This window comes from Phodopus roborovskii, unplaced genomic scaffold, assembly GCF_943737965.1.
Source record: "Phodopus roborovskii unplaced genomic scaffold, PHOROB, whole genome shotgun sequence".
Lineage (NCBI taxonomy): Eukaryota > Metazoa > Chordata > Mammalia > Rodentia > Cricetidae > Phodopus > Phodopus roborovskii.
This window is the reverse complement of record NW_026126646.1, coordinates 3,757,565-3,781,727: the sequence shown is the minus strand read 5'-3', so window position 1 is coordinate 3,781,727 and position 24,163 is coordinate 3,757,565. Positions and strand designations below refer to the sequence as shown.

The 24,163-nt window shown below is 52.0% G+C and overlaps 1 protein-coding gene across 3 annotated transcripts in view; it reads right to left on the bottom strand.

Moving 5' to 3' along the window:
- Nucleotides 1–24,163, bottom strand: part of Acot7 (acyl-CoA thioesterase 7) — an 88,000-nt gene that overhangs the window by 46,574 nt on the left and 17,263 nt on the right. For all 3 annotated transcript variants that reach the window (XM_051173936.1, XM_051173935.1, XM_051173934.1), the window contains exons 2-3: nt 11,858–11,975; nt 1,791–1,947 (exon numbers count right to left, since the gene is read on the bottom strand). In XM_051173936.1, coding sequence (XP_051029893.1) covers nt 1,791–1,947; nt 11,858–11,975 — 275 coding nt within the window. The remainder of the gene's footprint in view (nt 1–1,790; nt 1,948–11,857; nt 11,976–24,163) is intronic.

Sequence of the window (24,163 nt, the reverse complement as noted above, 5' to 3'; positions counted from 1 at the left end):
TTGTTTCAGATAACACAGAAATATGCTCTTGTTTTTTAAATTTACTTTGTGTATATGTTTTGCTACATGAATGTATGTGCAGCATGCGTGCATCTGGTGCCTTTGGAGGTGACAAGAGGACGTCAGATCCCTGAAACTGGAGTGACAGACAGATGTGAATCAACATGTGGGTGCTGGGAATCAAACCCAGGTCCGAGCTAGAGCTCTTACCCACTGAGCCACCTATCCAGCCCTTGGGAATCCTGTCTGTCCTCCCCTCCCCTCACGAGACAGGGTTCTCTGTGTAGCCTGGCTGTCCTAGAACTCGCTCTGTAGACCAGGCTGGCCGCAGACTCTCAGAGCTCCGCCTGCCTCTGCCTGCCGAGTGCTGGGATCAAAGGTGTGCGCCCCCGCCGCCTGGTTTAGGAATCCGATAAGGCAGGCTCTACACACTTTCTGAAGCTGAAGGCGCCTACAGCCAGAAGACCTACTGGCTGCTTACAAAGAAGCATGAAGAACAGGAGCCTCCCCCTACGCAGGGGTGACCCTAGCCAGGCTGGCAGAGGAAGGCCCACAGGACAGACAGCGACTCCTCCCTGCATTGGGCCTGCCTTTCCCTTTCCCTAATGATGCACAGCTGTCCCTTCCTGTGCCACAGCCTGAGACCAGTGTCCAAAGAACACTTCATCCCAAAGGATCCAGAGCAGTCTCAGAGTCTCTCAGTACACGTAGCTGAGTGACCCAGCTCGCTCTGATCCATCCCTGCTGAGCTCATCGGAATGTTCCTCATGGCAACTGTGTTCTTAGTTCTTAGCCCTCCCCTCCCAGGAAGGCCCTCACTCCATGGGCTCAGCACTGCAGAGGACCCAGGAAAGAGGAAAAGGAATACACCAGCCCAGTCTTGAAGGCGCATGGGGCCACAGGGTGGTATGGGGCCAAAGAGCCCATCTTACCAGTCAACAGCCAGGTTACAAAAGAAACATAAGCACTTCATGAGTAGGAGCCCTGCTCTCCTGTGGCGCCAATGGGGAAGAGGAGAAGGGTTTCCATGGTTACCACAGCCAAGGAAAAGGTTCAGATGAACCATAGGCAAAGATTCACCCGATAGTTTCTATATACGCCTGGTTTCTAGATGGGCAGGGGCAAATTTTCCCAGCCACCTCTGCATAGCCATACAAGCCATGGTCCAGAAGAGTAGACAGGTAGAGAGGCAGGGCGTGGTCTCACGAAGAGGGGAGCAGCCTGGGAATACTGTTCTGCCTGAGAGGGGCTCAAGTGTACTTCATAACCCACCAGTGCTCCATCTGCAAACTACAAAAGTATGAGTAGAGAAAAATCTGCCTACAGGGTGCATGAGGGCCAAAGAGGTCATACAAAGACAAAGCCATCCCCTGGCATGGCCAACCCTCCTCGTGGGCAAGCGGTGTGTCAGTCAGCTTCAGCTGTCACCTTGACACAAACTTAGAGTCACCTGGGAAGATGAAGCCTCAACTAAAGGGTTACCCAGATCAGACTGGCCTGTAAGCATGTCATGGAGCCATTTTCTTGACTGCTAACTGCTGTAGGCAGCAGGCCCGGGCACTCTGTATAAGAAAGGCAGCTGAGCAAGCCGGAGACAGCGAGCCGGTACACGGCGCTCCTCCACAACCCCTGCTCAGCTTGTCCTCCAGGCTCTTACCCCAAGCGATGGCTACAGTTTCTAAGCTGACACAAAGGCTTCCCCAAGTAGCTTTAGGTTCATGTTTGATCCCAGCAACCTTTAAAGGCAAGGAAGAGCGCTGGCAAGACGCCAGAGAGACCCTGGGAGTTACCTGTGAGGATATTCTCTGACATCACGTGGACTTGGACTTCCACAGAGTGCTTGGAAGTGTAGGTGATCTCTGCACTGACGTGAGCCACCTCACCGATGCACATGGGCGACAGGAAGTCAGTGCGCTCCACCCGGGCCAAGGCAGCCACACAGCGCTCCTGAAAAACCAGAGACAGTCACCAGGCCAGGCCAGCAAATCCCTACCACAGAGACACTTCCTCAAAGCTGCCTGTTCCCTTCCTCACTGTGAAATGATGTGGCTGGGGGACAGCGCTAGCCTAAGTGTGCAGAAACAGCAGTGAACACTTCAGAGCTGCCGCTGACTGAACTGCAGTCATACACTTACTTACCAAGGACATTTCTCCTTATTTTTTTTGCAATAATACATACAGCTTCATGTGGGATACCAAAAAAGCACACAGAGAGGTGGAGAGCGGCTGCATGGCTCCCTCCCCAAGAGAGTTACCATCTGAGTCTTCATACTCCTTCCTCAGGGCAGGGCTGGCCTGCCTTGTCTCTCTCTTCTGGTGCAGGCTACAGGCTTAACCACATGGCTGTGCACTTCCCAAATTCACTTTCACACTCTCCTCTTCCTCACTCAGCAGGGAAAAACAACCTGCCTGTTGACACTAAGTTATCCATCTGTAGAATGTGGGTACCAGAAGGACCAGCCCACAGGGTTCACAGGACAGGAGAGGTCACCGAGGGAAGTGGCATCCCCAGGGCATTGGACACTAATAGGCTGACACTCTCTCCTTCCCTCCCGTCTCTCTCTCTTCTCTCTCTCTCTCTCTCTTACACACACACACACACACACACACACATGCACACCTTTCCCCACCCCACACCCACAATTCTTTAAACAGATAACCTGGTCTCATGATTAAAAATTACTAAAAGAACATCTGGCACCAGATGTGCCTCCAGCTCCAGTCATCTTTCTTGTCCCTGAGTCACCCAGGAGCCCTGCGTGCACAGCCTCTACCCCATGGTGAGGCCCAGATGCTAGATGCAAGCGTGCTGAGTGACTGCCCTTCCCAGAAAACCATCCTGGCAGTCTGATTTGGACAGTCCTACAGGCTGAGGCTGAGTTTGTTCGGGCTGCTAAGACTGAAACAACAGACCCTAAGCTCTTCCTTTCTCAGACTAAGTTCAAGTGTACTCAGTCGGATGAAGCCCTTTCCAGGGTCACGGCTGGAAACCAAGAGCACACTATTGTTATTGTCTGGTAGCATAAGGCCACTGAGCAGGGCCTGCTGTCACACACCTGCAATGCCAGCACCAAGTAAGGCCAGAGCCTGACAGGAAGGGAAGGGTTGCAAGGCAAGCCTGGGCACACAGTGAATTTGAGGTCTACTTAAGGCACAAAACAAGACCTGGCCTCAAAATGGTTACATAAATAAAGAGATGAGGCACAGGACCCTTCATGAAAGCTGGCGGCCCAGTGGCCTGAGGGCTTGGCCTTCCACAGCCCTCACCTTCAGAACACACGGGGACCATAGCAGTACTGGAAGGACTCTTCAGCCCGGTCCTAGGGTCCCATCCCACAACTGTTCTAATGATCAGACAGAGCACGAACCTCCATCTTTTGTTAGACTGTGCTGGCTTGAGGTGTGGTGTTGTGCAAGCAGCTGTCTCAGGACACAGCGTGGGATGCCACTAAGCCGGCAAGGGCACATACAAGCAGCCTGGTTGTCACTTACAGGCGATGCTTATGCTGTCGTCACTTACAACAGGCCTTGACAAGAGCCAAGATGGAAGGACAGCTGCCCACAGTGGCACAGCAGGCAGGTGATGGGGATGTCCTTCTGTGTGCTGTGAATACATGCTTATCTTACTGGTTGGTGAATAAATGCCGATTGGCCAGTAGCCTGGGAAGAGGGACAGAGAGTGAGTCTCCAAGGAGAAGCCATGTAGCTAGCCGCCAAAGGAGTAACAAGCTGGAGCATTATGGGTAAGCCACAGCCTCGTAGCAATACATACATTAACAGAAATAGGTTAATAATTGAGAGAGAGCTAGCCAATAAGAAGCCTGAGCCATTGGCCACACAGTTTATAATTAATATCAGCCTCTGTGTGTTTATCTGGGACTAAAGGGCTGAGGGACCACAAGGGGCAGAAGCCCCCATCTACGGGCAGGTGATAGTTCCAGCCCATGCTATGTGTTGTATCCCTCCATGTGTGTATATGATTAATACACACGCCTACACATGTGTGCATGCGTGCACACATGAGGAGGTCAGAGGAAGGTCATTGTAGGGAACAGAGGAACCCCTGAACAACTACAGCCCTGAGAATAATTCCTCAGCCCTACAGGAGTGACAAAGCCAGCTGAAGCTCAGGGGGGTTGGCAAAGCTTCCCTCCCGAGTCCAAGTGTGAGCGAGTGTTCCCGTGCACCAACACTAACTACAGCTCCCTCCTCCAAGGCGTTTATGCCTGAGACTGCTCACCCTGCTACAGAGACTGACTAGCCCCTCCCCTTGTGCCGTCCCTGATAAACATGCGGGGTGGGAGGAGGTGGGAGGGGGTGGGAGGGGGGCAGGTGCCTTCCATCAGAGTATGAGCGTGAGCGGGTGCGGCCCCACCTAACGAACCTTTCCTGTACATGTGTCTGTGTGTCCGTCTTGGTTCCCTGGTCCCCAGACAGGGTGTCAGTACCCAAGTCTGGAGGCACATGCTTCTCCAACGTGCACTTCAAGACAGGATCTCACTGAACCTGGAACTCACCTGAGCAGGCTGGCGGCCAGCAAGTCCCCGAATTCCTACTCTCTGCACCCCAGCAGCCCTGGGAGGAGGCATGAGGCCAGGCCCAGCTTTTCTGGAGGAACTGGGGCCCAAACCCTGTCCTCAAGTTTGAACAGCAAGTGTTCTTAGCCGCTGAGCCAGCTCCCCAGCCATGCTCTCCTGCCTGCCCCAGAGCTCACCCACTCCCTGGCAGAGGAGGCGGCAGGGCAGGAGCGCGTCTCACTCCTAGAAGCAACCTCTTTGGAAACCTGCTCAACGCGCTCTCCAGGGTAATTCTCACACAAACAGGTTGAGCTTCTGATCTTACAGATAACACAGAGACAGATCTTAGCAAGGCAAATAAGACCTAGCAGGAAACTAAAGTTCTAGAGGGGTGTATGTTTCCCCAGCCTGGACTTTCCGACTTGGCTGTGCAGGGCTTAACGCCCTCCTATCCACTACACTGCCTATTCACACGAGATGAAAAAGGATCAAGGAGGAGCCTTTGGCCTCAAGTTCATTCTCGTCACTACGGCGCCACCCACTGGCAGAATCTGGAAAGGCAAAGGCGAGGCAGAGCAGGAAAACAGACACTGCTCTGAGTGTGGCGATACTTCCTCGTGGAACTACCCACACTCTTAGCAAACCAGGGGGTGAACAGGGCCAGGCAGCGCTATGGGAGAGTGAGGTTAAGTCGGACCCCAACACAGGCAAAACGTGGGCACAAGGCCGCACACATGTCTGCGGCTGACCTAGCAGACCAAGTCCACTTCCCACCTGAACCATGGAGGCCGGGCAGGCCCCACCCCAGGGCACCTCCAGTGGGACAGGTCAGAGTGCCTGTCCTGGGGCCCAGGGCCTAGTGGGAAGATGATAAATAAGTAAAAGGGGCTGCACACAGACAGGAGCAGATGAGCGGACACTGGACTGAAACAGAAAGTAAGCTGGGAGAGAGAAGGCCAGGAAGAGCAGGGCCAGAAAACAACAAACACACACAAACGGCACAGTGGACTCAAAGGCAGGCCAGGGGAGGCTGGGCTCGAACACCGCCTTAGACCACCTTCCTTTCTAGTCTGCCCCCGGGAACTCTAAGCAGAGACAGCCTCCTGGGTGGAGGAGACACTGACTGAAGCTGAGGCAGAAGGAAAGCACAGACCCCCACCTGTGCTGTCCCCAGGGTGGACCTCAAGAAAGCAGTGTCCAGCCCCCCCCCCCCCGTCCCTCTGTTCCCAGCAGCCCTGTCCACAGAGAAACGAAAGCATGCCAGTCTCTAGGGAAGAGACGCTCAGAGGGCACAACACAGGCCCTGGCGGCAGAGACGGGCTAGGAGAAAGGGCACAGGAGGCAAGGTGCAGAGCAGGGTGGGACAGGAGAGACGGGTGTGGACTGGCTTGGACTCCAGAGGTGGCGCCTGCGGCCCTACTGTGTGGGTGCTCCCGTCACAGCTAAGGGGACTCTGGCTACTGCTCCGGGTATAGACACCACGGGAGGTGGGCAATGACCAGAAACACTCAGCCGAGAGGTTGTCCCTCCCAGCAACCCCAGGGAGAAGGTGATACTGCCAATCAGGGTGCTCAGACCAGGATTAACCTGTGACCACGTCTAAGGCATGACAAGAGAGTACCCAAACAGAGGTCGCAGCCCAACACAGCAGGAACCCAAGCTGCTTGGAACAGACTTGCCACCTGCCTCCTCGGTGGCCCATCCCGCAGCAGTCACCACACCTCTCAGGGAGAGATAAGGACCATGTGAGCTAATAGAGCGCTTCTTATTGGATGCCGGGGGTTACGTTACTCTACATTTTTTTTTTTTTTTAAATAGGGCATCAGCTGCCTTGGAACTCACTCTGTAGCCCAGGCTGGCCTTTAACTCACAGAGATCCTCCTGAGGGCCCAGCCTGAGTGCCACAATTTTTACTGGCAACACTGCCCATGTACCCTCCTAAGTCTCCTCTCCTTTCATCTGGAGGAGCTTGACCCTCCCAAGCCCACTCTCTTGACAAGCCACACTGCCCTTCTTGAAGCTTCTCGACAGAAAGGGCAGCCTCTGAGATTGTCACACCCTCCTTCAGCCACCAGAGGGCCCCCGACACACCAAGCTCTAAGAGCAGCACTTTGCCACAGAAGGCAGCTTCACAAGGAATCAGTCAACTCACAGCCTCACCACCGCCTGGACAAACTCGCCAAACACATCATGGCTGGCATGGTTCATTCTATGCACCCAAGCTCCTTCCTGCCTTTCCGTTGTGACACCGCCTTACTCCAGGAACACTTACACAGCAAGTCCTGGTTCAAAAGTCTGGTACTGCCTTGGAATCTGTTAACCATTACCTATACGCCTTTAGCAAGTTCTAACTTATGGGTGGCTCTTGCGTCTATGTGGTGGTTGCTGGTCAGCCAGGATGGGAGGTACTGAAGACTCTCCTCATGGTAGCGAGGGGCTGGAGAGACGGCTCAGTGGTTAAGGGCACTGGCTGCTCTTCCAGAGGACCTGGGTTCAATCCCAGCACTCACTGTCTGTAACTCCAGTTCCAGGGGATCTGACACCTTTAGCAATGCACATATAAAATAACGTAAATAAAAAGATAATGAAGCTTGCAGTAGAACTGCCCTTTTCTAGTCAAATAGCACCAAGTTCCAAGACTGAGCCACACTGGCTCGGCGCATCCACACGACAACTACTCAGCCTTGAAATGTGGGCCCTGAGGTGGCAGTGAGCAGGGCACGACTTCCAACTCGTTTCTCCTGCTGTCCACACCACATGTACAGTCTCTTCCTCCAGAGAGGTCTCCACCCCCTAAGTCATCCGTGATGGCCGGATCGCACCGCTTCCAGACCCCGTGCACAATGACGCCGTACCCTCTTCCCACCAACACGAGGGCTGAGTCTTCTCCAGGTTTCCAGTGTATGGTGTCCAGGTCCATGACACAAACCACTGGCAGACAGACACATGACCCCCGTGAGCTGGAGCGACTCCTCAATCCACAGGCTACAGAATGGCTGCCATGTCGGTACACTGCCAATGAATAGCAGGTCTGTCTGTCTGCTGCAGTACTGGGCACTGAACCTAGGGTATCTCACAAGATAAACAGAGGCTGCTGCACCATGGCACAGGTAGTCATTTTCATTTGTATTTGAGATGGTTATGCCACTGAGCTATCTAGGCTGGCCTTGAACTCACTCTAACATTTTGACACCCCTGCTTCAGGCCTCACTAAGATGGTAGGCCAGTGCTGTTTCGAATCTTCTGGGGGCAGCAGGTCTCAAGAGTGAGCTTACAACAAGAAGCAGGTCACTCAGGAAACAGGAGTGTGGTGGCTCACCCAAGCTCCACCGCATTCCCAGGGCACAGGCAGAATGGACCTAGAATACTCATTCTTAGGGGCCCTGGGGCTCTGGAAAGGCTTGAAGTCACCAGCTGCCTCAGCCCTCACAGGAGAAGCCATCCAGGCTGTAAAACTTTGAAGCCAAACACTGGCTTCTCCTCCCCAGCTGTCCAAGTCCCAAATGCCATCTTCCAGTAGACGACTATTTCATCTACATCATACGCCTGCTGTCTGCTGTGACCACTGCTACCAGAGGTCTCTAGACCAGCGGTTCTCAACCTTCCTAACGCTGTGACCCTTTAATACAGTTCCACATGCTGTGGTGACCCCCAACCCCCAGTTATTTTATTTTTAAAAATAACCAAATCAGTCAGGTGGTGGTGGTGTATGCCTTTGAACCCAGCACTTGGGAGGCAGAGGTAGGTGGATCTCTGTGAGTTCAAGGCCAGACTGGTCTACAGAGCAAGTTCCAAAACAGAGTTACACAGAGAAACCCTGTCTTGAAAAACCAAACAACAAAACAAATTTTTCCACTGTTACTTCATAACTGTAATTTTGCTACTGTTGTGAATTATAATATAAATATCTGAGTTTTCTATGGTCATAGCCAAGAATAGTTCAAGCCCCAAAAGACTGAGAACCACTGCTCTAGGCGGTAGCCAGAGGGTGTGTCCTGCCTGGCCCCACATAACACACAGAAGCTCATATTAATTATAAACGGTTTGGCCGATGGCTTAGGCTTCCTATTGGCTAGCTCTCCCTTAGTTATTAACCCAAAACTATTAATCTATGTATTTCTGCATGGCCTTATCTACCGGAGAATACCCAGATTCTGTCTTCCTAGTAGCTACTTGTCTCCTCTCTCCTTCTCCCAGAATTCTCCTCGTCTGGCAGCCCCACCAATACTTCCTGCCTGGCTACTGGCCAATCAGCATTCAGTCATTAACAAGAGTCAAATACTGTCAGCATACAGGACATCCCTATCACTAGACTGCTAGTGACTCGGTGGTTCCACGGTGGCTTGTCGCTGTGCCTGTACACCTGTGTCACAGCACTGTGTCCTTCCTTAACCCTCAGAGCAGCTCAGCCAGCTTCCCACTTCCCTTCTGCAGTTCTCTCTGCTGTCTCTGCTCCCTCAGCCTCGATGGAACTAAAGAGCCAGGGTCAGGCTTTGGCTGAAGGGAACACTGTGGCTTGATCTTATCTCCAGACAGGAAACTTCCTGGACATCAACAGTGGCGCCGTCACCTTTGTGTCACCCCATGTCCACGGGACAGTGCTTACTAAAGCCTGCCGAGAGCTCTTCCTCCTGCCCACAGCTGGTCCGTCCGCAGTCTCTCAGCCTTACACGCCTTCCTTACACAGCTTCACCCTTCCAATGTCTACTCCAAATGAAGGTCCTTGGAAGCCAGGCAGTGGTGGCGCTCGCCTTTACTCCCAGCACTCAGGAGGCAGAGGCAGGCGATCTCTGTGAGTTGGAGGCCAGTGTGTTCTATACAGTGAGTTCCAGAAAGCCAGGGCTATACAGAGAAACCCTGTCTTGAAAAAAAAAAAAAAAAAAAAGTCCAAAAAGAGTCACTGGAGCTGGGAATGTGGTGCTGGTAGGGTGTCTGCTTAGCCTACATGAGGCCCTGGGTCAGGGCTCGGCACCACATACACCAGGCATGGTGGTTCACACCTACATCCACTGGCCAGAGAGGAGAAAGACCCCACCTACTTAAAGAAAGTGGGTAGATGCACAGGAGCTCCCCGTGGGCTGATGTAGCACACTGGCTCTGTTCGGGAGAGGGGACCCAGACAGGCACCGTGTATAATGACCTGACGTTAGGACTCACCTGACTACAGGCTCAAGGCCGGGCCCTGTGCGAGTCACAGCTCCTGAAGGATCCAGCGTGGAGATGACCCTCCAGATGCCCAGCAGCTCTGTCTCTGCTGATTCCCCGCCCTCCACACTGAGGCCAAAGTCAAACCTTCAGGGCTGACTGTGCCAGAGCCTCCAGATGCAGACACACAATCCCAATACTTAGAAGGTACAGACAAGAAGATCAGAAGTTCAAATTCAGATCAGCAAGATGCCTTAGAGAGTAGAGATACTTGCTAACAAACCCAAAGACCTAAGCTCACTCTCTGGAAACTACTGGGTAAAAAGAGAGAACCCACTTCTGCAAGTCGTCCACATGCTCACAGCATACACTCCCTCTCCTACCAAATACATAGACAGATAAATAAATAGATAAATGTGAGAAAAGACTGGAAGTTCAAATTCATCACCGACTACATGGGGGGTCAAGGCCAGCTGAAGCTCTACATAAGATCCTATCTCAAAAACCAAAACATTAATAACGTAAATTCAGCTGGATACTGGGAGCTGACTATAGAATGAAGTTCAGTCGTGTTGTGTCTGGGAATGAAGAGATGGAAGGACAGCCTAGAGCACACACACTGACATGGATGATACAATTCATGAGACCCTAAAACAATCACAACAGCAATAACTTATCGGAACTGAGTGTCGCTCATGTGCCTAAGCATGCACGAGACCCAGGGAACAGGGCTGGAGAGGCGGTCACCAGGGTTCTGTCCCCAGCACTCATGTTGGGCAGCTCACAACGGCCTACCATTCAGCTCCAGGACACCTGACATTCTCTTCTGGCCTTCACAGTGCCCACACTCACGTATGCATACCAACACACATGCACACACACACACACACACACACACACACACATATATATACATATTTTTTAAATTTAAAAGTTTGGGGTGATGGGGGAAAGAAACCACTGTTTATAAATCCTCACAGCAGATATGGTTAGCAAGAATGTGAACAAATGGAGAATTATCAAAATGCCACAGACCATAGCAGATATGGCTGGCAAAGAATGTGAACAATTAAAGAATTATCAAAATGTACCACAGCCCCAAGCCAGGACATTCCTGCTTAAATGGCATCAATAGATTTGTTCAATGCAAGTTTGTCACAGCCTGTGATTTGCAGAAAGGACAATGCATGTGAAGTACAATAAACAAAGCGCAGTGGGAAAGCCCAGTGGGACGCCTGCCCTGTCATGGCAGGCTGCAGAGCCAGGCAGCGGTCCCTGTCCCGTTTCCCAGTTTGACCAGGTCAAAATGCCCAGTGCCTGTCTGGGTTCCCTGTTCTGCACAGAGCTTGTGCTCAGCCCACAGGGGGTCCTGCGCACCTACCCACTTTTCTTAGGTGAGGTGGGGTCTTCCTTCTCACTGCCCAGCAGGGCTCTAGCTGAGGCCCAGAGCCCACAGAGGCTATGCACTGCAGACCCCCTGCAGACCCCCTGCAGACCCACCACAACATGCAGCTGTCACGGTAAATTTTCTCTCCCTGGCTGGTCTTCAGAAAAAAATGCCAGGTCCGGCTGGCTGTCATCTCATGGCAGCCTATAGCGATCCTGAAGAAAGCCAGAGAACCTATCCTACAGGCCCCAAAATAGCTGCAGGGTCACCTCCCCCTGCTCAGCTCCTGAGTAGGTAAAACACTGGCCCTGGGAATATGCAGGCCCAGCAATACTCAGACCATAGCTGAAGCACAAAAAGCCAAAGCACTTGCCCATAGCCACCAGGGTTCAGTCAGGGACACAGATGGGACTCAGGCAGCCTGTCACCCACACTTCAGCTCTTAAATACAATAGCAGACCCACACAGGCACAGAATATTTCTAACCACAATCAAGGAGCTAGCAGGGCTCAAGGCCGGGCCCTGGGCGAGCCACAGCTCCTGAAGGATCCAGCGTGGAAGGTGGGGAGAGGACCCTTAAGCTGCCTAGCAGCTTTGTCTCAGCTGATTCCCGGCCCTCCACACTGAGGCCAAAGCTAAACCTTATTCCCTGGGGCCTAAGCAGGGCTGACTGTGCCAGAGCCTCCAGAGACCCAGACCTAGCAAGCGAGGCAAGTAGGCTGCAGATCTGGCCTCCACGTGAACTACTGTCCAGCCCCGCACTGTTACGGCTGTGGAGTCCAGAATCTCACGGTAACCCCGCACTTACCCCGTTCTGGCTATTACAGTGCCTGGTACTGATGATGACTCCTGCCTCCTCAATCATCTTCAGAATGGTCCCTCCATGAACATTGCCAGCCACGTTGGCATCATCTGGCCGCATGATCCTACAGTGGGTAAGAGAAATGAGATGAGCCTCTTCAAGAGGACAGTGCATCAACCCTTGGGGAGAGAAGCAAGTACACCAGAGGGCTGGCTGCCCCCACAGGAAGGGCAACAACTTCCCATACACCCCGATCTCCCCCAATACAGTGTGTCCATCAAGGCTAATCAGACAAGCACACAAGGGCTCACAGTCCTCTTTAGAGGGGACAGAAGGCCATCAGAAGGCCACTGGTGCCTACAGGGAGAAGGCTACGTGGCCTGGAAGGAACAGCACAATAGTTTTCCCACGGCCACCAGCAAGGAGGTGGCTCAGCTGCTGTAGTCCCTGAGAGAGCATGAGCCAGGCCCACCATGGGCCACATCTCTGATCCCAGGTGAGCTGAGTAAGCACAAGACACAGACTGAGCCCCAGGAGCAAACCCCAGGGCAGCGGAGGCCCAGGGGAGAGAGGAGCTGCAGCTGTTCTGAAAACTGGCACAGGCCCGCCCTCAGGGCCTCTAAACTAAAGACTCACAGGCCCCATGCGTCTTGCTTGCCCACGGTGTGGGGAGATCGTCATGGGGGGCAAGGGGTTACCAGGACCCAAGCTTGGGAGCTCCAAGGTCAGGGAGAATAGAAACACTAGCCTGTTCTTCCAGAAGAGAGACTTTGCCACTTCCTGAGGGCAGCTAGCCACTCAGATTGCACAAAACCTCAGGGCACAAAATAGTCAGTGTGGTGCTATCACAAGCTGCCTGGCAGCACTGGCCATGTCCTGTGTCACTAACAACATGTACCTTCTTGGGTGATGGTGCTAGGTGCGTGCTTATGTGTCTAACACTGTCTGCGGCTCAGTCCTGCTGAGCGAGGTCCCAGACCAGCATGCTCATGCCTAGAGCTGCCAACCCTTCTTACAGCAGTCTGAACTAGTCAACACTCTAGGAGAGCAGAGAGCCTGGCCCAGCTCGGCGTCTGGGTATCCAGGAAGAGCTGCCAATCAAGCACTAACTGGATTCACCTTTCCTTCTTCTCTTCACCTACAAATGGACAGATGTCAGTGGCGCCTCAGCGGACTACAGCGAGACAACGCCTGGGAGGCTCAGGGCGCTGCTGCCCAGACAGGTGACAGCAGAGTGGCGTCAGCCCGTGCTAAGCAGCCCTCCCTTCACCGCACACTGAGCCCGCTGGCCAGAAGCTTCATGAAAGATCCAAACGCCAATGGCAAACTCTCCTGATGCCGCCCGCACCCACGGCCACTCCTTCACTGAGTAAAACGGTATACAGCAACCAAACCTGGCTGCCACCAGGATGAGAAGTCACCAGAGTAGCTGCATATCATAATGGTGTCGTGAGGTTTAGCACTACACCAAAAAAAAAAAAAAAAAAAAAAAAAACCACAAGGGAGTCCTAGACCATGACGGTAACTTCTAGAAACTTCACTTAAGTATTTTAAGAATGAGTTTTTCCCAGAAGCTCCCAAATAATCGAAGTACAGAAGTTAGTGTCTGCAGTACTCAGCCAGAACTGGGAGAGCTGTATCCCAGCCCCTCTCCCAAAGGCTTGGGGACATCATGGAAGAGGCGGTGGAAAGACACATGAAGAGACTCAACAGCAGCTGCAGGTGCCCGCCAGACCTGCAGCACAAGAACAAGCCAGTCAACCCTGTACCAAGGGGAGCCTGGCAGCGGGTGATGCCCCCACCCCTAGCTGAAGGGGGTGGTGCCAGTGGGTTCTAGAGAAATCTGTCAGACCTCTATCAGTTCCCCTACAAATGACTGCACACACACTTACGCATGGATGAGCTCACACATAACACACACAACAACTTAAGGGTTTATATGTGCTTATGTGTCTGTAGGAGTGTACACCATGTGTGTCCAGGCATCTCTGAGGGCCAGAATCCCAGGAGCTGAAGTTAACAGACGGCTGTGAGCCACCTACTGTGGTGCTGAGAATTCAACTCAGGGCCTCGGAAAGAGCAGCAGCTGCTACAATGTCATCACTACAGTGCCCAACAGTAAGGTTAAAAAGAATGATGGGTAGAAAGCCAGACGCAGTGGCTCACACCTGTAATCCCAGCACTCAGGCAGGAGGATTAACATTAGCTCAAGACAGCCTGGGCACACAGCAAGACCTTGTCTCAAAAAGAATGCGTAATAACAATAGGGACAATCTGAGTCCCTATAGGAAACATTAGGAAACATTCTGGAAAGAGGCCATCCAGGACCTTCTGTTGCCCCTGGAGAAGGAAAATGTTAGCTAGACCGGGACTCGGTTTCAGTTTTAACCACATCAGTCTAATAGTGTAGAACAGTATCCCTGGGCAGCCTTAGCCTTTCCTCCTCTGCAGATGTATTCTCAGGGTGCAGCTCACCTTCCCTGCAGGTACCCATGCAGTCCAGGAGGCAGATGTGAGGCAGGAGCTGCTCTAAAGCAAAAAGCAGGTGTCGGGAAAGCGGGGTGCGCTGGGGTGGGGGCGCCCTGGCTGCCCTGGACCGGCCTCTGCCTCCTGAGTGCTGGGATGAAAGGTGTGCACCACCGCACGGGGGAGGGGCATCCTTTAATTTTTTCTTTAACGTTTTTAATGGTTTATTTATTATTTCATGTGCATTGGTGCTTTGCTGGCATGTATGTCTGTGTGAGGTCGTCAGATGCCCTGGAAATGGAGTTACGACAGTTGTGAGCTGACATGTGGGTGCTGGGAATTGAACCTGGAGCCTCCTGAAGAGCAGCGAGAGCTCTTAACCACTGAGTCATCTCTCCAACCAAGGGGGAACCTTTTTTTTTTTTTTTGGTTGTTTGTTTGGTTAGCTGGTTAGTTTTTGTTTTTTGAGACAGGGTTTTTGGTACCTGTCCTGGAACTCACTCTGTAGACCAGGCTGGCCTCAAATTCAGACACCCTACTGCCTCTGCTGGGGTTAAAGGTGTGTGCCCCTGCCCCCCCCCCAGCTGGGGGAGCCAGTCTTATCCACAGGGACACCAGAAGGAGTTCTAGCCACACCTGTCCTGACTGGCCACAAACTCCTTGGGATCTTTCCGAGGTAGAGCCCAGCCCAGAGCCTGCATAACCTGGGCTGAACCTAGTTTATTTCTATGCCAAGCCCCACCTAATAACTAGGAAAGTGGTTGCATGTGGAATTAGACCTTTGCAGGGTGTTAATTAACCCACACTGCTCGTGGCCAGACACCCTGACAAGTACCTGGGCCATTTAAACGCAGGGCAGATGTATTCCGGCCTGTGGTCCCAGAGGTTTGAGTGCAGGGGCGGCAGGAGCCCAGTTCAGCCTGAGCTGAGGCAGCGCACCATGGGGTGCAGTGGACAACAGGCTGCTCAGCTGCTCCAGTGGGGAAGAATGTCCGCACCGGCCCATGTTTTAGACACTTGGCCCACAACTGGAAGCACTGGATTGGGAGGTTCTGAGAATGGGGTAGGCCAGGGTCCTGCCTCACTCTCTGCTTCCTGGGCCACCATGACATGAGCAGCCTCCTTCGCACGCTCCTGCCACGGACGATGAGTTGCTTTGCTTTCCCCACCACTGTGGACTGAAGGAAACCAAGAGCCAGACTCAAGAGGGAAGCGGTGAAGGAAAGACGCACCGTCAAAATCACACAGGCAGGGACCAGCTGCTCCAGATGCCCAGCAAACACACGCACACACATACACACACCACTCACACGCACGTACGCATGCATGCACGCACACACACACACTCACACATGCACGCGCGCACACACACACACCACTCACAGGCACATATGCACACGCGCACACACATACACACACTCACACGCATGCATGTACACACACCACTCACAGGCACATATGCACACGCGCACACACATACACACACCACTCACACACACTCACATGAATGCATGCACACATACATACACACGCACGCACACATGCATGCACGCACACATACACACACACCACTCACACACTCACACGCACGCATGCACACACACATACACACCACTCACACACACACTCACACGCATGCATGCACACACACTCAAATGCACGCATGCACACACACACATACACACTCACACACATGTACGTGCACACACATACACACCACTCACACACACACGCATGCACGCGCGCACATACGCATACATGCACAAACACACACCACATACACACCATTCACAGGTATGCACACAGCACACACACACCACTCACATACACGCATGCACGAACACACACATACACACCACACACAAATGTACAAACACGCTCAAACACAACACACCACAACATACACACACACACACACACCACACACGCACCACAAAGCACTGAATCTATCCATGAACTACTCGCTGATGACGGCAGCACCCTCAGACCCTGTTGCTTCCGAAAAGCCACACCCACGTCCTGCATCAGGGACAGGGCTTTCGATACACGGGCCTTACCGCGCTCACACCCGAGATGAGCTCCAATGCCCTTACAGGGACAGGGAGATTCTGAGACACAGAAGCTACTGCAGACAGAGTAAGAGACTAGAGTCCCTCAGCCACAGCCAGGAAACACCAGAGATCCCGGAAGCCTCTAGAAACTAAGAGGCAAGAAGGATTCTCCCACGGCCACTCTGACCTAGATTTGACACTGCTGTCATAAGTCAGTCCTCACGGCAGAGCCACACCCACACCCATCCTATCCCACCCACTCCTGCCACGTTTCCTTCTGCATCTGCAGAAACACACCAACAGTGTGGCACCAGCGAGCCACTCAGAATGGCAGTGGCCTCAGGCCCAGCTGGCCCCGCCACCAGTTCTGGCAACAGTTTGTGGGGGGGGGTGACCTCAGCAGCCCACTGAGACTGTGGCCAGTATCTCTAAATCCGCCTTGAAAATGTCAGAGCTAAAATTAAAACATTGCTGTGTAGAAACCATGGCAACGAGGGAGAGGTGTGCCTGGCTCCCTCCACGTCACAGAGCTCAAAGGATTCAAGCAGAAGGTCCCACCAAGCAGTCAGGTCTGGGTTGCACCCAAACACAGACAGGAAGCCTTGAGCCTATTGCTGCCCCCCAAGGGTGGGGCGGGGCTGAGCCACATAACTCCAGCACAGCCAGAAGCTCCCTGGGTCTCAGCAGGTGCCCAGAGAACAAGCAGGGGCTGTGTGTTCCCGCGTGGCTACAGACAGAGGCGATACTACATACTCCATAAGAGGGCAGGGATTGGAGAAATTTCTATACCAAGATAAAGTTCTAGGGGTGTTCTCGGCCCCAGAGCAAAGGAGAAAGGAGCCAGCAATCTCCTCCCAAACCCCCACGCTCACATACATGCCTGAGACAGGGAAATGACCAAAGACTCCATGTGTGGCCCACAGACCAGCACCCATAATGTCAAGAGCAGGGTTCGACTCAGGCAGGTGGGGAAAGCAGCAGCCTCCAACGACGAAAGCAGGGATGTGGCTTCCCCCTCCAGTGGGTGTGGGAAACACGGGGGGCAGGGGTGAGGCTGGGACAGAGACCCAGACACGTGTCCAGGGGCTTCCGATGGGGACACTCTGACCGCTATCCAGAGCCCGGTCACTGGGGCTGACTTCCTGAAAGGCTCCAGCAGGCCAGGGCATGGCAAACCTGTCACCGACAGCTTTTGCCTTTTACCCTTCTCCCCCTTGCTAAAAACATGACATTCCTAAAGCTAGCCACCGAGGTCCAGCCCCTTATTTGGCCACTTCCTCCTCCAGAGCCTGGCTACAAGGTCCAGCTACCAAAGTATTCAAGTCCAACAATCAAACCCCCCACTCTGACTACCCTAATTAACACGCACAATCAAAACTACCCTCCTCACCCTAACACGCTTCCTTTTTCACCCTCATAAACCGCCATTTGTCTCTGGGCCATGTCTGTCTCCTCTCTATCCAGGGACAGTCCTTTGACCCTCTAGAGAAATATCCCCAAATTGTCCCTTGTTCCTTTCCCTTCCCCCTCATCCTCCACCTTCTGCCTCTGTCCCTTTGTGCTGACAACTTGTTTGTGTCTTGTGATGACTTCTGGTCCTCTCACTTCCTACCTCAACTTTGGGGACCACCATATGTCCAGGGTGAGTAGACACAGGGCCAGGGTATTCCTGATGACCTCACTGGCTACATGCACAAGGCCAGCCAGGCCGCCAACCACGGGTGGCCCCAAATATTCAATCAGGCACTGGATACAGGTGAGCTGAACAGTACCTGCTGGGCTGGGAAGCCTTGAAACTAGGACTCTCCAGGCTGGGACTCAGAAGGGGGTCAAGAAAACTGTCATGGTGGAAAACACCTTTAGTCCCAGCATTCAGAAGGCAGAGCAGGCAGAGCTCTGTGAGTTTGAGACTAGCCTGATCTACATAGTAGTGAGTTCCAAGCCAACCAGAGTTATAAAGTGAGACCGTCTCAAAAACAAAAACAGGATGTGAAGGTAATCTGGCTGTGGCATTTGTCAGGCCATCACCAGGGCTGGTGTGGCTGACCTCCCCTGCTCACTGCTTCCTGGACATCAGTCCCAAAGCTGCGCCCTGAGGGCTCTTGATGGAAGAGGACAACCTTCCCCGAACAGGGGACAGAGGAGGGCTATCTTCTTCAGTCAAGGGGAAGTGAGGAGCTACACTCTCCTGCTACAACCTCCAAACAAGCTCAAAGAAGAGACATAGCCAGGCAGTGGTGGCACACGCCTGTAATCCCACCCAGCACTTGGGAGGCGGAGGCAGATGGATCTCTATGAGTTCAAGGCCAGCCTGGTCTATATAGAGTTCCAGGAAGGTTACACCAAAAGGGGAAAAAAAAAAACTGTCTCAAAAAACAAAAAAAAAAAAAAAAAAAAAAGAAAGAAAGAAGGAAGGAAGGAAGGAAGGAAGGAAGGAAGGAAGGAAGGAAGAAAAGAAAAGAAAAGAAAAGAAAAGAAAAGAAAAGAAAAGGAAAGAAAAGAAAAGAACGGAAAAATAGGATGAGGGGGAGGAGGAAACAAGGCTAACGGCAGCCTGGTAGCCAGAGTCCCCATCTTTCCCAGCCGGTCAAGGCTCTGCCTGGCCCAGCACCATCTCAGCATACAAACCGTTGACCAACCAGGCTTCGGGGACCCCCGCTGACTTTCTGAACTGCTTAATCTAAACAGGAAGAGGCTCTAGCAACCACAACCGGTTGTCATGGAAACTGCTGGGAAGCAGAGGTGTCACCACTGAGCAGTACTCAGGCCGACTTCTGGAGGCTCTGCCCTTCCTCAGCCTTACTCAGACATGATGAGCGCGGCAGGACCTACTGCCAGCCGCCTAGACCTGAAAGGCGGTGAGAGAGAGAGCAGCCTCCCTGACCAAAGCCTGCATCCCACTGAAGCTAAAATAGTCTCTAGCACCAGAGCCTCAGGGCAGCTGGAAGGGGACAGATGTCACCCCCCTGCCCCACACACGCACACCTGCAGAGATCATGGTCACTCTGTGCCTCAGAATCTCCCCTCATCACTCCTCAGACACAAAAGCTCTAGAGCTGCCAGCTACCCCCGAGAGTCCCCAGGGCGGCTAGTATTCCCACCTCCCTTCCCTCCGCTGGGACAGAAGTCAAAAGTCACAGCCACCAGGGACAAGTCCAATGGGTGGTCCCTGGGGAGAGAGGGGATCAGAACTCACATGACTTCTCAAACCACCCTCCACAGCCCTGCGTTCCACAGATCTGCAATCAGAACTGAAATGGGAACTCTAGCCACAGGGTCAACGGGCCAAGGCTGTGCCAAGACCAATGGACTAGCCACCTGTATGTAGGCTACTCGGTCCAGAATGAGCATCTTCATTGCCCCTGTTTTCACAGGGATTGAGGGCAGAGCCCAGCAAAGTAGACAGCTCCATCCAAAAAACCAGCTCTGAAGCTCCCAGTCCTGACAGATCCAGCCCTGGGGGCTTCCCAATTTGATAAGAGCAACCAAGGTAAGTTATTACAGGTGCCACTGTGAGCCAGCCTCTCTGAAGGAGGGCAGTGACCCATTCCCATGATTACCACAAAAACTAGGCCCCAGGGAGAGGGTATGCAGCCCTGGCCCCCCTGGACGATGGGGACAGAGGGTTCTAAACAAGTTTCCCCCAACTACACCAAACACCCCAGAGAGAAGCAGGAACCATAGTCCTCAGAGCTGTCGGCTAGGGACCAATTCTACAGAGCCCCTGTGCCTTCCCCACCCACACAGCCTGCCAGGGACCCTCCCTGGGATTTGGAACCTGGGCACGTTATCCTGAGGAGAAATGCCTTCATTTGCAGAGAGCACCATGGATAGGCCTGTGATGTCCCAGACCTGACTGTAGCCCACCCAGGCAAAGTACCATGAATGTGTCAAATCTGAGTGAGTCACACCACAAACAGGACCAAGCAAGCCTCCCCCATCCCATGCCTTGTGCACTAGCCGAGATGGGGTTCTCTCGGGTCAGTCAAAGCTCTTTGTGGCACCTGGCCAGCATGCAAGGATGGTCACTGCCCAGCTCCCACTCCTGGGCCAAGAGACACGCACTGCCTCCAAAGGGCCTGTGACCAGGCATCATGTCTATAAGTAGCAGACCCCCCCCCCCCAGCCCCAGTGCCTCACCTCCAGTCCACGTGTTACCTTCAAGTCAGAGGAAAGGCCTCCAGGACCCCAAAGCATCCCAGAGCCCTAGAGCCGTCACCACAGCCCTGCCACCCAGGGTAGGTCTCAACATGCTTCTGCCACTTGGGGACCCCCGTTCCTCAGTTCCTAACTCACCATTTGATCTTCCCCCTGAGGCAGGCTCCCTTTCTGCAGACTTGGAGAGACAAGGCTCGATGTAGTACAAGCATGTTCTTCTGCCTCTGCTCCTGCCAGAAGCCACAGCCAAACTATGTCCTTTGGACTTGCCCCCTCCCTCCAGGAAGGAATTGTTCCCTTCCTAGGCAACCCCAGCTTCCTCCAGTCTGGCACTGGTCCCAGCTCTACTTAACCCTACAGGTAAGGCACCTACTAGGCCTCCACAGTAGGGGTGGCTGAGCCATGACAGGGGATGGCTAGGTCCAGGGTTCAGTCACATGTGATGGGAGATGCCATTATGTATATGTGTTTCTCATACTGGTCATACAGGGATAAAATTAAAGGGAGACGGGGTTTGGACCCCCTCCCCGAGCCCAATGTAATTCATGGACTACCCGAAGAACAGTGGACCTTGGCGTGGGCCGGGTACCCCACTGGTTGGAGGTTACATCCCACCAGCCAAATGCTTTTTGCCTTTGAATGGAAGGACCCTGACACGTGCAGAACTGGGCAGCTCATCTGGACCCGACTGTCTCAAGGGTTTAAAATTACCCAACGATGGCCAGGCAAGTAAGAGAATTTCTGGGGACATCTGGGTTTTGCAGGCTGACTAAGGAAAAAATTCTCCTGAACCCCAGAGCATCAGGAGACAGTTGATGCCATTAAGAAGGCCCAGTTGAAAGCACCACTCTAAGCCTTTTGATATAACTAACCTTTTACCCTTTATGTGGACAAGCATAAGGGGGTCGCCTGGGGAGTTTTGACCAAATCCCTAGGGCAGTGGAACAGACCAGTTGCTTATCTGCCAAAGAAGCGTGATCCTGTAGCCAGGGGAGGGCCTAGCTGTCTAAAAGCTATCGCTGCTGACAAGTTGACTTTGGGGCATAAAGCAACTATAATAGCCCCCATGCATTGGAGAGCATTGCCCGGAAGCTACCGACTGATGATGACCAACACCTGCGTGACTCACCACCAAAGCCTGCTTCTCACTGAGAGACTGAGTGGATTGTGTTTGCTCTACCAGCCAGCCTCATACCGCCACTCTTCTGCCTGAGGAAACTGGTGAACCAAGGACTCCTGACTGCCATCAACTGTTGGTTAAAGAGACTGGAGTTTGCAAAGATCTTATGGACATCCTGCTGGCTGGGGAGATGTTGACCAGTTCCCTGCTGGGAGCAGTTACATTGTAAAAGGTAAAGAAAGGGCTGGGGCGGTGGTACTGCTAGACAAAGAGAAGTCCATAAACATTAACAGGCAGCAGGTATGCTTTTTTCAACTGTTCATGTGCATAGGGCTGTCTCAACCGTGTGGCTAAAACATGACTGAAAAAAATTTTCCTAAGGTAGTAAAATCAGACAATGGTCCAGATTTTTTGTTGCCCAGGTAAGTCAATCACTGGCCAAGATATTGGGGATTGATTAAAATTGCATTGTGCATACAGACCCTAAAGCTCAGGTAGAAAGCATAAGTAAAACCATTGAGGAGACCTTTACTAAATTGACCACGGAGACTGGCGTTAATGATCAGATAGCTCTCCTACCCTTTATGCTTTTCAGGGTTAGAAACACCCCTGGACTGTTTGGGCTGAGCCCCTATAAATGGCTCTGTGGGGGGCCTCCACTGGTGGAAATTACCTCTGTACATAGTGCTGATGTGCTGTTTTCTTAAGCCTCTGTCTGCTAGGCTTAAGGTGCTCGAGTGGGTGAGACAGCGAGAGTGGAAGCAGCTCTGAGAGACCTACGCGGCGGGAGACTCGGAAGTTTCACATCACTTCCAAGTTGGAGATCCAGATTACATTAGATGTCACCACACAGAAACCTTGAGACTCGGTCCTCCTCCTCTGGACCCACCCCCACGCCACTGCAGGTTATAGGACCCAGGGACAGCCTCTTACAACTGCCCATTTTTATTTCTCTCTTGTTGCTTACTATTGGAAAAATTGTTACTTTTGTTATGAGTGCTGTCCAGATTATGGTGCTTAGCAGTACAGGAACCTGGGAGCCAAGAGGAGGCTGCTTCTTAATTTCCATAGTTATAAGATTAGAACTATTGACAAGAGAAAAAGGGGGGAATGAAAGACCTAAAAAGTAATGTTAATGATGGACTAACCTGGAAACCAATATCTGTTCCTTGGAATTTGCTAACTTCCTCTCACAAGGCCCTGAGATAAGAAGAATTCACATTGCCCCTCCTTTCCTGTGAGTCAGCAGGTGGTAAATAGGGTCCTTAGGAAACAAAGAGATAGCTGTAACTCTCTGGTTTGCCCAGACAAGATTAATTAGCACACCTGAGGCCCTAAGGTCTGCTGACCCTAATAGCAGACCATCCGGGCCTCCAAGGGTCACGTACTCAATGGCAGAGGGCCCCACCCCCTCCCTAAACTTGTGGGTTTGCCTTTAAAAACACCTGGGCCCAGGAGAGGGGGCTTCTCTCTAGCCTGTGTGCTGGAGGAGCCCGTTTGTGCAAACGTTTCCTGTTCATTAAAGCCTCTTGCGTTTTGCAGCAACTGGACTGGACATTGAGTTCTTGGGGTATCGACCGAACCTAAAAGATTCCTCATTCTGAGGGTCTTACAACATAGGCTTGGGAGAAAAAAAAAAAAAAAAAAATGGTTTTAAAAAGACAGAGAGGAACTGGGTGTGGTGGCACACTCTTTTAATCCCAGCACTCGGGAGACAGAGGCAAGCAGATCTCTGTGATTTCAAAGTAAACCTGGTATGCAGAGTAAATTCCAGGACAGATAAGAGACACACAGAGAAACCCTGTCTCAAAAAATAGAAAAGAAACAGAATTAATAAAAAAGCCACAGATGGAGAGAATCTGGATACTGTACCGTATTATATTGTCTTTGTATTGTTTGACTGCTGAGGAAACAACTGTTAAAGGAAATGTTGCTGGATTAATTCAATTTATATATTTTAAAAATGCTTTGACTCAAAAATTTAAGTTCAAGGACAAGTTACTGGGGAAAAGGATTTCTATTTTTGTTTCCACAGAAAATAAAAAGCTGTGGATTCCTTCCAGACTAATGTGGTTTGATCAAGCCAGACCCCCTGAAACAGCATTCCTGGTGATCCAACATTCAAAACAGCTTGAACAAGGCAGCCTTGCAGACTACAGCAAGGATTTCTGCATGCTCTTGGGATCTCCATGACAGCGCCCCCTATCAGCAGTAAGTAGTTTGGGAAGAACGACGCCCAAATTCCCAAATATTGTCTATAAATGTTCGTTTTCATTTAAATGGGGTTGGTTATAAATGGTTAATGATCACAACCAATATCTTTTTAAAGGTAAAAAGGGAATTATGGTATAGATATGAATACTTTGTTTTAGAATGGATTTTCATTTATTGACACAATTTAAGGTCAATTTTGTGATATGTATATTTCTCCTCTTGTTTAGGTATTGTGTTTATATAGCTCATTTAAAAATGTAATGTACAGATTTTAGTATAGATTTTAGATAGTTACCTATAATA